General features: G+C 48.6%; 4 protein-coding genes across 4 annotated transcripts; 3 read left to right on the top strand and 1 right to left on the bottom strand.

Annotated features, from left to right (window-relative positions):
• Window positions 1-3,306: 3,306 nt before the first annotated feature.
• On the top strand, window positions 3,307-5,682 carry F4807DRAFT_69629 (uncharacterized protein). Its single transcript, XM_048003364.1, has 2 exons — window positions 3,307-3,914; window positions 3,971-5,682. The coding sequence occupies exons 1-2, from the start codon at window positions 3,469-3,471 to the stop codon at window positions 5,523-5,525; spliced, it is 2,001 nt and encodes a 666-aa protein (XP_047854616.1). The 5' UTR covers window positions 3,307-3,468; the 3' UTR covers window positions 5,526-5,682.
• Window positions 5,683-6,354: 672 nt separating this feature from the next.
• Window positions 6,355-8,708, bottom strand: F4807DRAFT_69810 (MFS transporter-like protein). The gene is made up of 2 exons (XM_048003365.1): window positions 8,218-8,708; window positions 6,355-8,067 (listed from the first exon to the last, which is right to left on the bottom strand). The coding sequence occupies exon 2, from the start codon at window positions 8,056-8,058 to the stop codon at window positions 6,583-6,585; it is 1,476 nt and encodes a 491-aa protein (XP_047854615.1). The 5' UTR covers window positions 8,059-8,067; window positions 8,218-8,708; the 3' UTR covers window positions 6,355-6,582.
• Window positions 8,709-9,792: 1,084 nt separating this feature from the next.
• Window positions 9,793-11,271, top strand: F4807DRAFT_423800 (carbohydrate esterase family 4 protein). The gene is made up of 4 exons (XM_047997815.1): window positions 9,793-10,318; window positions 10,365-10,437; window positions 10,498-10,865; window positions 10,922-11,271. Exons 1-4 carry the CDS (start codon window positions 10,072-10,074, stop codon window positions 10,993-10,995), a joined length of 762 nt encoding a protein of 253 aa, XP_047854614.1. The 5' UTR covers window positions 9,793-10,071; the 3' UTR covers window positions 10,996-11,271.
• A 445-nt stretch (window positions 11,272-11,716) lies between these two features.
• Window positions 11,717-12,882, top strand: F4807DRAFT_467238 (NAD(P)-binding protein; the record flags this gene model as incomplete). The annotated part of the gene is made up of 4 exons (XM_048002466.1): window positions 11,717-12,094; window positions 12,157-12,456; window positions 12,527-12,595; window positions 12,655-12,882. The coding sequence occupies 4 exons, from the start codon at window positions 11,717-11,719 to the stop codon at window positions 12,880-12,882; spliced, it is 975 nt and encodes a 324-aa protein (XP_047854613.1).
• Between the last annotated feature and the right edge of the window lie 832 nt (window positions 12,883-13,714).

Below are 13,714 nucleotides of genomic sequence, written 5' to 3'. Positions count from 1 at the left end.
GTTTAGTAATGGGGAAACGATAGCATGGGAAAAGACGGAAGGGAATGAAGGGACAAGAGAGGGTGAGAGGAAATTGGACAATACCTGCATACCTTGGTACCTGAATATCTAGATACGCACTCTAAAGGCTCGAGCGAAAATTGAATATCTAGATATCTGGTATCTGGTACTTGCTGTACCATATGCACGTGGTTTTAAACAAGCTTACTTTCTTGCTAGGTAGTTTCGCAAGGAAAGCCAAGATCGAGACTTCAGCTACGCTCGTAAGAGGTTTTGACTGGCGACGATTGCCGTAGAAATCGATCAGGCTCAGGCATTTCCAGTAAGTACCGAAGAGAAACGCACTTGTCCTAGGTCGTGCTTGGTGATAATTCCCAGGAGAACGGAGGACAGGATTTAAACCTACAAGTACCTAGGCAGCTAGGTAAGCAAGTCAGACATTTCGTGGCACAGCATCCACACGACCACGCTGCCACGGAGGTGACGAATATTCGGGACCTTCAGGGACGACAGAGGCCTTTTTCCTTTTCCCATCTTGTCCCTTACGACGGCAATGCTAATGCCGATGAAGTGCATAAGACTAGTGGGTGTAGTCGAGATGGAGATTTTCCAAGTTCCTGTGCCTTGCTGTGCCTTGCGAGCTGAGGCGTTCATGCCAGGACTGTTATACTAGTTGATGCAACTAACATGGTACTAATAGTATGTTAGGCAACTCCGGTCGCGATCAATTATGTGCCTAGATATGTGTCATATTTGTGATGGCGGATAGTTGTGGGGGCCGAACAGGTCGGGGAACGAAAGATGCATTTGTTGTATGATGTTTATTACATCTGTAGGGACATTGAAGATTGGTAGATTGAGAAAATGGAGGAATAAATGAGAAATAATCAAAGACTTCCAATTTTTGATCCCATGATTACTTCCTTCTCATCGTTACCCGAATCCGGGACCTGTTTCCCTGGAACACAAGGATACGCTAGGGATTGAGCCAATCAGATTATAAAGTTCGACGCTGTTTTTTTATAGAATTAACGAACCCCTGCCAGTTTGCTGTTGCCTCCCATGTCTCATCCTCAGGGCTGCCAGGGTATCTTTTGTGAGCCTGTCCTTGCCCTGACTTCCCTAGTGTGATGGCAGAGAACAGGTACCGGAATATGTATGGAGACGAGACAATTGTACATGGTAAGTACATCCAATCTCAGGGGTTATTAGCTCTACGCAGGGAAGTTGCCCAGGTGCCCTGTAGTTGCCTGTCCAGCCCCTCGCACCAACAGTAAAATAATAAGCTCGCTACGCAACACCCCTCTGTCCCTCTTTTTTTTTCTTTTCTCTCGTTTGCCCCTCTTCTTTACTTCATCCCACCACAACCAAACCGAAGAAAAGGAAAAGTTCCAAGGTTTAATTCTTTAATTCTTCGTAACTTGATATCTGTGCGGTGGGAATCCTCCACAAACAAGTCCGTAACTGTTGACCTTCGACCTTTCGAGGATTAAAACCCTGTTGTCTTTCTGTCGCATTCTTATTTTGGTGTTGTTTCTTCTGTTCTCCTGTTCTCTTGTCCTGCACTTCCGTCTCTGCTATTGGATTGGATTGTCTTGAGTCTTGAGGTTAGCTGGAATAGTTGGTGTTACCGCCGCCCGAATTACCCACCCCTTATATTCAGCTGTCTTTCCTAGTCCGCTAGTGTCGCGAAACAGAAAGAGAGGGAGGGGGTTATAGAGAGAGACATGACTACGAAAACGATACTACTGTACAGCTAAATGATTCTCTTTGCCGTTCGATGACCTCACTAGCGCGCCGTTCTTATCGACTAGATGGACATTCCAAGGTTCTTACGACTCTAACGAATGAAGCGCCGCGATAATCACCACATCAGATATCCACTTCTGTACGTCTGTTCCTCTCTATCCACTTTACCAGGCACACACACGCACACATACACTTCGTATAGCTCTTCATTCGTGCATATTTTCATACTGCCAAGCCATCCCAAGTGTCAACTGTCCCTGTCAAAATAAAAGAGGTACGGCTTTACGGCTTATTTGGATTTTTATACAAAGTGGCAGCCGAAGCGATATTTTATTATTTTTTCGCTAAGTACCTACATACATACGGCTCCATCTGCATTGTACAACATGTTCTCCTATTATACACACACTCGCACACCAGAAACTCACATACAGTCCATACATATACCGTACATACGCCCAATATTATACAAATACATATCACACATACATACCTACACACATATCTACACTCACACACCAGACACGCTTACATACTTCGACTAGGGATCCCCATCCATCTATCAGTCTAGCTCGTAAATCCATCGCAAGTCAGGATCATTGACAAGCCGAACCATCCCAACCTACCTTAACCTGCCTTACCTACCTACCCATCTCATCATCTTGCTTCGTCGCCCCTCCAACATTAACAATTTTTATTTCTTTAATCCGCTTCGAATTTCGGATCCCTTCTCTTTCCTCCCCTCGCCTCACACATCCCTTCTTGCCACCTTGCCATCACATTATTTGCACTTGCGCAATATTGTCATCAACTCTAAACGACTCGAATCTTTAGCAAAGTGAAAGTGATTTATTTCACTCCTTAAGGGATATTAGAACTATCACGGATCAAAGATCAAAGTTACAGTTACTCGGTTGGCCCCTCGACTCGGCAGCCTGCATGGTTTTATTTTATTCTAATTCGACTCTCAATCGCTTTCAGCTTGATCGACCCCAACTCCCGCTTCTGGATCAAGCCTCCAAGGTGGTTGGTTAGTCCCTGGCCTAGACTCCTCGGGCTCTCTCTTCTCACTCGCCGCTCGGGATGAATACGTCCTCGGCTGGAGCACGATAACTGGTTAACAAAATAATCGGTGGGAATATCATACTGTCGTTGTTGTTGATTGATGCCATTCATAATTGCATCCAACACAGACAAAAGTTGTGTTGAATCCCCCTGTCGCCGCTTCTGTTCTAGTCGGTCGCAGCATTCCAAGGGCGGACATTCGTCATTCCTGGCCAGGATCCATCCTATCTTACTTCCACCTGTCTCAGTTTCAGCCGCTGCCCGCTCGACCTGACTCGAACTCCCCACCGAGAATTCCCGGAACGTTGAGCGCCCATATCCAGAGAACATCTCCGTCTCAAGTTTTCAGAATATCAATGATCACCGTTTGCCTCGCAATAAATAAATCCTGCGAATGAATTATATCCAATTTTCATCATTGTTCCCTTTCTCCCCTCCTCTCTACTTCGATACCTTCCTCGCCTTTGCGCTTCTTTCGTCTTTTTGACCGGTCGCAATTAACTCCCGACGTTTCCGCCGTGGCTTACCTTCAAGAGGCTTGCATTCAATTCCTAGCCCTAGGAAGTCCACTGTTTAACCAAAATCAACCCTAATTCGCGAACACGTCTGCTAGAGTCGTCGATAGACGCCCGTATTTGTGCGGGGAATAGTACTATGGCAGCAACATTCCGGCCTGTCAACACACCGATGGCGATTGAAGTGAAGAAGGACGACGGGGCGGCGCGGTCGCCTACTACGCCTACCCCGACGAAGGCCACCTTCGGCCAGCGACCGCTACCGACGTCACCATTCCCACAAGCCGTTCAGATTCCCGAAAGCATAGAAGAAAAGCAAACCCCGAAGCAAGCGACCAAACAGACACCTAAACGAGAAAACTCGCAACATTCGAAGCGGTCGCGAGGGGATTCCGAAGACGTCGATATGGACGAATCAGATGGAGAAACTCACGGGGAGGATGGTGCAGGATCAGACGACGAGAGTGTAAACGCAGATGGGACGAAATCGAACAAGAAAAAGAAGTCGCAACGGTTTTATTGCACCGACTATCCACCTTGCAATTTGAGCTTTACGAGAAGTGAACACTTGGCGAGACACATTCGGTATTTCTTAGCGCTCCCTTCCCCTAACAAATGAAGGATGAGACTAACAATCACAGGAAACACACCGGAGAGCGCCCATTCCAATGCCATTGCTCGAGACGATTTTCGCGGCTAGACAATTTACGACAACATGCGCAGACCGTGCATGTCAATGAAGACATCCCAATCGATTCGCTTGCCGCCACTGGTACGAGGTTTCAAAGGCAGATCCGAACTGATAGAGTGCGGCAACCAGGAAGAGCTCGAGCCTCGACGGCAGGGAGCATGGGTACTCCAACTCGTGGCCACGCCAAATCGCTCTCTACTTCGAGCATAAGCTCTGTTGGCTCCACCTTTAGCACCCGAGAAGATGTACGCAGGCGTCCGCCGCCCCTGGTGATGGCAGACCCGAGGTCTCGGCTGTCTATTGAGACGTATCATGGTCCGGAAAGTGCCTATTCGTATCGACCGCCGTCTCCAAGTGACTTCAGCACACCAACCTCGGCAACTTTCTCGACCGGTCAGAATAGTCCTAGGTGGGGATCTGCAATTGCATCGCCAAGTTCATCTCACCAGCGTCCTCAGAGCATGTATGGTGGTCACAGAACTCCAGGCCGACGACTCAGTGTACCATCTGGCGGGATACCGTTCCAGTCACCTCACGGTGCGGCCCTTGGCCGTCCAACTTTCGGCCCGGGTCCGGTCAACACCTCAAATCCCGGTGCATTTTCTCCGACCAGCAGCCTTTTAGGATCGCCAACCTCGTCCGTGTTTTCTTCTCGGAGAGAATCCACGTCACAGACAGAGGATTGGCGTCGTCGCACATGGCACCCCGACTCTACTAACTTCAACACTGTTAACAGCAGCCGCTTAAGCAACGTTGTAACCCCATCACAGTTCCAGAGCCCTGTCGCTGCCCCATCGCCTTTAGCTGCCCCACCGCAGCAAAGTACAGCACTTCGACTACCGGGCATAGAATCGTTTGGCCCTCTCCCACACCGGCCCGTATCGCCTCCTAGACGGAATCCCTCTCCCATGATTGTCGATTCCGAAGTTTCTCACCCACCGGCGTTACTCCCTGCTGCCCACTCCGGTGACTCCGACGAAAGGCGAAATACGGCCAACTGGGACATGGGATTGCACCGAGGGTTAACTCGACTGGATATCACGTCTAATAATCCACCACCCGCAGACATCGCACGTACTTGGGCCCGCGAAGCAAATCATGCCGTTGAGGCGGAGGTGGAGCGAGTTAGGATAAATCCCCCAACTGTACGATTTAATGAGCCGGTAGTTATGGAGAGCAGACCTCCCGTTGCGACTAGCCTGCCCAGGGCCTATCATCAACATACCATGTCAGCGCCGCTGGTTAACACTGCAAGGGAAACAAAGCGGCGGGGGTGGTACAATGGTCCCGTGACGGTGCATGCCGACGCACCTCCTGAGAAAATAGCTAGAGTGGATCGTATGATTCACCCAAATATCAGCGAGTTCTCAGGTTTCCCTGCTAGAGAGAATGCTATGAATGCCCCACCGAGAGAAGAAAACGCTGGCGAACGAGACAACATGCTCCGACTACAGGCGTTAGTAGCAGTGGCAACAAGCGAGGGAAACGCAACAACCGCATATTAATTGTCATGGGAACCAGTCCCACAAGGACACACCACAATATCATGTCGATAAAACGATTATCTACGAAACCTACTTAGTACACATGGACCCTAACGGCTGCTGGGCACAGCGGATTTACGAGACCTACGATTTTTCTTGATCATTTTCTAGAATCAAGCATTTGCATGATACACGATCGCTACTCGACTTACGAATATACCATCTCATATTTATCTGCGCGGATTTCAATTGCATTTACTATTGGATTGGGTTATATAATGGTGGCACCAGTTGGCGTTATAGGAGGATTTGTTCATGACTGAGGGAGGGAAGGCCTACCGTTTCCATTCGTTACGCGGCCGCAACCATCTCCGCCCTTGCGTATGATGCGTTCCCTTCAAGAATCCCCTCGTTGTTCTTGTCCCGGAGAGGTCGGCCACCGTGGATTTACACAAGATATATGGGCTGCAGCGATGATTTTTCTTTTCCTTCTTAATATTTTCTAGCTGATGACTGATGATATGACTGAGATACCCGTTCATTTTCAGATGAGGGTAATCGCAAGAATGGGAGGGAACTAATATTGGTCTTTTGCATATCCTCTTTTGCGTAGCAGCGAGCATGAAACTTTCCTTAGGGGGGCTTCCAAGTCCGCTGCACCGCTGATTAGACAAGAGCAGAGACTTTTCCTTGTTCAGAGAGCTGGGAAGGCTCGGATACTTGCGTACGTGCTGTGGGATTGATACCCCAAATTTCTGTCGGACATTTAGGCCAGGTCATTTCCTTCGTTATTATTCCAGTATATGCTTTCGAATATACTCGTGATCGCGAAGATTACCTAAGGTTGAGGACCGGTTAAATAGATAATCACAGCTCTCGTTCACATATTCTCAGCGTTTGTTGATGGCACGCTATCGTGATGATGGATATGAGTGAATAGTAGCAGTCAAATGAGCGGGTCTTCGGTGCGCATGGCTGTTTATGATGTATCGAAGTGAGATTACTATGGTTGTAATGAGATGTAATTCTATAGTATCGTCCTTGAAAGGGCCCGATATGAGATGAAAACCCCGCCTGCTTAATTTGCCCTGCCCCTTTTCCATAGACCTTGAGGGAAACTCCAGTGGGGTTTCCCGCCAATGACGAAAAATGAAGCTGTGGCGGTAACGCCTGATAAAATAGCAAATACAAGATTCATATTACCATAACCAACTCCGTCACGGAGGGCGCCGGCGACAACGGGACCGACGGTGAGCCCGGCGCAGAAAAATAACGAGTTAAACCCGTACAGCTGGGCGTAAGGGCCGTTAGCCCCGAACAAGCCCGGGTTGGCACGGTCGTACTCCTGCACCACGTAACTCGTCTCGACCACGCTGGGGGACCCGATCACGGCTAGACCGACGCCATTCAGCGCTAGCAAAGCGCAGTACAGCACCACGTTGCTCGTCCCGGCGAGCAGGCGGTCGGAAGGTAAGCGTAGGAGCACGAGAGAGGGCACGAGGTACGCGAAGCCCAGCACGGACGCGAGCTTGGTGCCGTACCGGTCTACGGCCCACCCGGCCACGGGGCCGAGAATTAGGTACGGCACGTCGAGGGCGATGAACAGGAGGCCGGCATCTAGGGAGGTGAAGCCGAAGAGGGACGACGCTTCGGTCGGGATGGTGGCGTCGAAGACGGCGAGGAGCGAGGCCTGCACGAAGGCTAGGCTGAAGCCGACGAGGAGGCGCGGGTTCCGGAAGCAGAGGAGGATGGGGAGGGTGCGGGTCAGTCGGTTTGGGGGGTTGTGGATTTTGTAGGAGGAGGAGCAATCTTGGTTCTTGTTCGGTAGTAACGCGTCGCTCTCAGTGGGAGTCTCTTCGTCGCGATCATCACCACCACTGTCCCTTCGGGACCCAGAATCCACGTCCCGATCCGGCAACACGCTCCCCTCGTACTTCGCGGCCGTCTTCTTTTCGATAACCAGCAACCGCATGACGAAATCCAAACCCAGCACCCCCGCCGCGACGCCAAACACGCCGCCGTACCCGGTCCGCTCGTACAGCACGCCGCCGATCACAGGCGCCATCAGCTCCCCGACCGAGATAAAGCTGAACACGGTGCCCACGACCTTGCCCAGGTGCGCCGGGCCGACGGTATCGAGGACCATGGCGAGCCCGATGGTCCAGACGACGGCGGCGCTGACGCCCTGGAGCACACGCGCGGCGAACAGCACGCCGAGGCTGCGCCCGAAGGCGAGCATCACCGTCGCCGCGAGCAGGGCGGCCAGGCCGCTGAGGAAGGGGGCCTGTCGCGAGCTCGTCCGGTCGGCGGCCCAGCCGGCCGGCACGGAGGACAGGACGGAGGCGCCGGCGTAGGCGGCGAGCAGGTTGGAGACGTAGGACTGGATTTCGGGTTGGGGGATCGAGAGCCGGTTCTGCAGCATGAAGGGCAGCACGGGCACGACGAGGCCGTAGAGGAAGAGGTCTGTGAACAGCCCGACGGCGACGGTGGCGATGATGAAGAGGGTGTTGGAGCGCCAGCGTAGGGCTATGGGTGGGGGTTTGGTGGGGGGCATTTTGGGTGGCTACCTAGGTAAGAGTATGTAAGTATGGGAGAGGTGAGAGGGTAGTATTCGCGAATTTTGCAGCTGGGAAAAGGTTGGTGGTGTTGTATAAGATGTAGTTGTAAGGTGGACGTCGAAGAGCTCCGATTGGGTGCTGGCTTGAGTTCGTACCTGCAGATCGATGACCTCATAGGGGACTCCGACTCGGTCGGACAGCTTCTGCTGCAGCCACAATTGACTGGAGTGGCTTAAGGTTACACATTTAGAGTCTGTACCCCCTGAATCAATTGAGCGTCATGATTTTTGTCTTGATTTGAGAGTTTGGTGATGGGATTTTGCTGATGATGTTGGTGTAATCCTTGATCGTGATCCAGCCCCTATTAATAATCGTTCTCATCCCCTTCCCCCTTTTCTTTCCTCTCAGACATCATTGAAGAGCTCGGTTTCTTCTGTAATCGACACTCGCTCGAACTCCATAACCTAGCACTCTCGGTCGTCTATTTCATCCATGGAGGCAATGTTTCGTATTGCTCCCCCCATTCAGCAGGAATTTTGATAACAGCTGAACGCACATAAATATGCATTGCCCCGTTCCACTCTAAGCCTTCGATACATCCACCCTTTATGCTGACAGTGGACCGTGGTGTACCGTCAGCATCTATAATGCGGTGAAACATTCGCGAACCACACTCGGAACAAAAGTAACACTCCATACTGCGGCCTTTTTCAGTCTGTCGCGTATAGCACTTCAACTTAACTTCAAGGTCGGGCGCCAGGGGAAATAAGCCGTCGGCCGTGTAGATGGCAGACGTGCCGAATGCTGAAGAGGTCTGCTTCTGGCATTCAGTACAATGGCAATAAAACAGCGTGATGGGCTTCGCTGTTGGCGTTGAGAACGATACATTTCCACATTGGCATCGTACTGTGAGCGGTTTAGTATCTGATGCCATCATGAAATGTTTCTTTATTACAATGCTGTCATACAGCATTAAATTCGTATGCAAAGCAGTCGAGTTTTTTTTGACATGAACTGGTTAAAAATGCTACATGCCATGAAAAGGTTAGACATATCATCTGCCTGATCATCTCCAACGGATGAAGCCTCGGCAGTTATCCTTTTCTCCAACTTATCCAGCGGATATCATTGGTGGAAATCTAGAACCTGAGAGAACTGTGGGAGTCAGTAATTATCTAATGCGGAGTTATGTAGTATATAGAGAACGACTATCAAGGAGTTAGAGCCTTCTACTCCTAGTTGAAATACCTCGACATCTAAATTATGGTATGCTAATACCTTGGCGACTTTGATGTGAAGCTTCAAAAAGTTGTTGAACCGTGAAGCATAGATCTATTAGGTAATTATTTAGAACAATATCGGTTTAGTAATGCACAATGCATTATTGATCCCCTACATGGACGAATGGATGGCTGAGAGGCCCCCAGGTCACCTCTTTCCCAACCCTCAGAATTGGTCTAAAGTGGCCCTAACCAAGAAAGTCGAACTTGTAAGTCTGTCAAGCAGCCAAGTAATCCGTAAGCCAGCTAACTATTTATCCGTTCCAGATATAGTAAAACTGAAGTTTGACGGCCGTTGCTAAAATAACTCGAGGAATTGCTCTCGCGGCTAAATGCAATTGACAATGTTCAATGCTACGCGAAATCGCGTCTCCCCAGGGGTGATATTTAACCCCTCGACGCCGAGCCGGGGTATTGGAAACCTAGATTTATAGCACCTACACTTATGGCCAAGTTCAATCATATAATAATTCAGGGAATATACTCAGGGGTACCCCACAATACGATCTAGAAGTCGACCTTGAGGCAAATCGTCACATTACCACTTTATATCACATAACTTGTGGTATCACCATGACCCGGTCAATCTGACTGTCTTCGCGTAGAGAAAAACTAAATAAATACCTACCTACCTGTGGACTTGTTGTCTCGTAGAGTTTTTGAACTATGGTTGGGATTTCCTTACCACTCTCTGACACTTAGAAGTCTACCCATTTCGCCAAGTTCAAGATGTTGCTTGAATCTGTAATTACTACCTTCACATTTGCACTCTGCGCTTCAGCTAGGGCTGTCCCCAACCCTATCGAAGTTTTCAAGAGAGCACACACAGCTGGTACCGTCATCAACAAGTGCTCCAAGCCTGGCGTCCTTGCGCTAGCCTATGATGATGGTCCATATCAATACACTTCATCGCTAGTGGATACATTGGATCAGGCAGGGGTAAAAGGCACATTCTTCCTGACTGGTACTCTATATGGTACGAGTATTGTAGAGCGCGTATGGATCTAGACTAATATTGATAGGTTGTATCTACAATCAGCAGGCAGCAGTCAAAAAAGCGTTTGAATCTGGGCATCAAGTTGCTTCCCATACTTGGTATGACATCCAGTCGTTTATCGAGTAAATAGGGTAGAGCTTTCGCTAATGTTTCTCAAGGACGCACCCTCATATGGGAAGCATGGGTGCTGCTCAGATCCAGAGTGAGATGGAGAAAGTTGAGCAAGCCTTTGTCAACATTTTCGGAAAGAAGCCACAATACGTGCGCCCGCCGTACCTCGAGACGGGCGGCCAGTTCTTAACGGTCATGAAGCAGATGAACTATACTGTCATCACCGACGATGTAGACGCCGGTGACTGGAACAACCAATCTCCGCAACAGAGCGAACAGAAGTTCCAACAGGCTGGCGCAAGTGGCAACGGACACATCCCGCTGATGCATGAGACATACCAGGGCACGGTCACAACTTTGACAAACTGGCTAATCGACTGGGCCAAGACCAACAATTTGCAGATAGTCACAGTTGGTATGCATCCCCAAAGAAATTCTCAATCCTAAGAGCAGTAGCTAATTCCATCCTAGCTGAATGCCTTGACGATGCGAATGGTGCTTATAAAGAGGGGACATTTGAGGGCGATGGGAAGACGACCTGCTAAGAATACTCGACTAGTACCCAAACTGTTTTGAGTGTGTCCGCATATCCTATAATAGTCACCAAGTTATATATAGCGATATACGAAATGGCGTCAGCAAGCTAGGTATTGCATTGATCCCGCCCGTGATAGCTTGGGTATATTTCTACTAGATCCGTTAGAACCCGAAGTGATCTCTTGAGCTACCAATAAAAATACAAATATCTTGTAAGGTGGCTAGCCTTATTAATGGGGCGAAATCCGAGTCCCTAAGTTGAATGCGACTTAGCGTTGTCAAGAATAACTCGTCGGATCACGAACGTGAATCGGGTTTACGGACCCTGAAATTGAATCTAAATCCGGCACAGGCACCAGAACTATCATCAGCTCCGCGGAACCCGGCGCTGACCACATTGACGAATATCAATATCTTGAGTTATCTCCATCGGGAGTATTTTTCGGTCGTCCGAGTCCCAAAGTCAGGCCAATCCATCTCTTATTTCGAATCAGTGAGGCTTAGCGGAGTTCATCAACGTAATAATAGACATTCAGTCAGGACTCCTGAATGTATAAAAACTTGGTTAACCCGCCATCTAATGTAGTCGATAGAACAGAATAGTTGCAGTATCATTGCTATATCGACATCATCAGCCATTCAAACATTAACTTCAAAGTTTTACATTATAACTTGAATACAGTCATTTGTCTTGCCCCCTTTTCCATCCTGTCCCCCAAAGTCTCCATAATGTCCAAATGCACCCAATTATTCCCACCGTCCCCCAAGTTCACTGATGAGGACGTTCCAGATCAAAGCGGCAAGGTTTTCATTGTCACTGGTGGTGCGGCGGGGGTTGGATTTGAAGTATCGAGGATCTTATATGGAAAGAACTCAACGGTTTATATTGCAACGAGAACTGCATCAAAGGCTAAAAACGCCATAGACAACATGAAGAAACAATGCCCCGGAAGTCATGGGAGGTTAGAGTTTTTGGATCTTGACCTCGCGAATCCAGAGACTATCAAGCCTGCAGTAGAGAGCTTCATGTCTAAAGAGCAAAGACTTGATGTATTGTTCAATAACGCAGGCGTTATGGGCACAAGTCCCGATCAGAAAACCATACAGGTAAGCAAAGGCCCTGCACAGAGCCGATGAGTGTCCTGGTATCAACTAACAATATTCCTTAGGGCTACGAGTTGCAACTAGGAACCAACGCTCTGGGCCCCTTTCTCCTGACTAGGCTCCTCGAACCAATCCTCTTAAGCACTGCCGCCCAGCAAAAGTCCTTCGGTAATGTGAGAATTGTATGGGTCGGTTCTATGTTGGACATCGGCACCCCTAAAGGGGGCATTGTATGGGATGCCCAAACAAACGAACCAGCACTACACTCCGAGATGATGGCGAATTATATGCAATCCAAAGCAGGAGTTACCTTTCTTGGTCACGAGTTTGCTAAGAGACTTGGTGACAAGGGGATCATCTCGATGGTGAATTTGCCCCACTTAACCCCTGACCCCTTTTTCATAGGAGCTAACAATAAAATTACAATGTCAATAGTCCTTACACCCAGGGATGATGAGAACTGAGCTGCAAAGAAATATGCCAGCACCAGTGCGTACAGCTATGGTATGAAAATATAATTCTTAAAATTCATACTCCGTTAGAGCTTGCTGACCTCTTACTAGGGTGCGGTCTTCAAGGGACCTACATATGGTGCCTATACGGAACTATTCGCGGCTTTCTCATCCGACATCACAAGAAAAGACAATGGCAGGTATATCATTCCTTGGGGTCGTCTTGGCTCGGTTCCAGGGCACATGGCAGGAGGTATGCGATCGAAAGAAGATGGAGGCAATGGTCTATCGGAGAAATTCTGGAACTGGTGTGAAGCAACCACTCGCTCGTATCAATGAACTAGTTGGCATCGACAGATATAATGGTACTTTCTATGATATATCACTTCTTCCCTACGGCACAGACGGATATTACACTACCTTGAAAGATCTTCGTCGAGTGTCTCGCTGCTGTTAAGTCTGTTGCGGTGTAGATCACAGAAGCTATTGATAGAATGCACCTCACACCAAATAGCCAAGTAAACTTGCTGCTTACTTTTTCACTTTCACCGCGGCTAACAATGCCAGGTGATGTCGGAAACAAGGTCATCAAGATTATGATTACGTTGACTAAGCACCACGCCGGTTTTAACTGTATATTTTAGGGAAACTGGAAGAGATGCCAAACAAGATAACGAAGCATATGTTCTAATTCGAGTATCTCCTGCGGCAGAAATGAATTGAAAGCAGAGGTCCATCCTAAGAGTAAAGAGGCGAATCCCCATTCCGAGTAACAGCCATACCAGAGTGGAAATCTAATTCCGTTGTAAGAAAATCCTCATTGATAACGATTCCGCCCCAGAGCCTGAATGTATGGAAATGGAGGGTATCCCCGGTTTCAAAACGGGTACTAACCAACAAATAGAATCAGATGAGGATTTTGAAATTTTTGATGAGACCATGGACTCCAGCAAAGAGAATCAGGGGTCAACCAAAGCGTTATTCTTCTTATTTAGAGGATAAGGGGCTAGGTCGAGTATGTTCTGGTATTTCTGTTAATAGTTCTGCCATGAGTTCGAAGAGTTCGTTGGTCGTATTTGGGGCGATATAATAGAGTTATTCATTCTCCACGCACGCGTATATTGAAAAAGCGGTTATGAGTATACCAGTATACCGCCTTATAAGAATCTGA

The sequence above is a fragment of the Annulohypoxylon truncatum genome, assembly GCF_022578515.1.
Source record: "Annulohypoxylon truncatum strain CBS 140777 unplaced genomic scaffold F4807scaffold_14, whole genome shotgun sequence".
Taxonomy (NCBI): domain Eukaryota; kingdom Fungi; phylum Ascomycota; class Sordariomycetes; order Xylariales; family Hypoxylaceae; genus Annulohypoxylon; species Annulohypoxylon truncatum.
The sequence above is the reverse complement of the archived record's forward strand: the minus strand, read 5'-3'. Positions and strand labels throughout refer to the sequence as shown.

What these genes read in the sequence shown, in the direction of transcription:
- F4807DRAFT_69629 (XM_048003364.1), top strand. Translation starts at nt 3,469, where the DNA reads ATGGCAGCAACATTCCGGCCTGTCAACACACCGATGGCGATTGAAGTG. An exon ending in CACTTGGCGAGACACATTCG is followed by an intron (nt 3,915 to 3,970) that starts GTATTTCTTAGC and finishes TAACAATCACAG; the next exon opens with GAAACACACCGGAGAGCGCC.
- F4807DRAFT_69810 (XM_048003365.1), bottom strand. Translation starts at nt 8,058, where the DNA reads ATGCCCCCCACCAAACCCCCACCCATAGCCCTACGCTGGCGCTCCAAC.
- F4807DRAFT_423800 (XM_047997815.1), top strand. Translation starts at nt 10,072, where the DNA reads ATGTTGCTTGAATCTGTAATTACTACCTTCACATTTGCACTCTGCGCT. An exon ending in CAAGTTGCTTCCCATACTTG is followed by an intron (nt 10,438 to 10,497) that starts GTATGACATCCA and finishes ATGTTTCTCAAG; the next exon opens with GACGCACCCTCATATGGGAA. An exon ending in TTTGCAGATAGTCACAGTTG is followed by an intron (nt 10,866 to 10,921) that starts GTATGCATCCCC and finishes ATTCCATCCTAG; the next exon opens with CTGAATGCCTTGACGATGCG.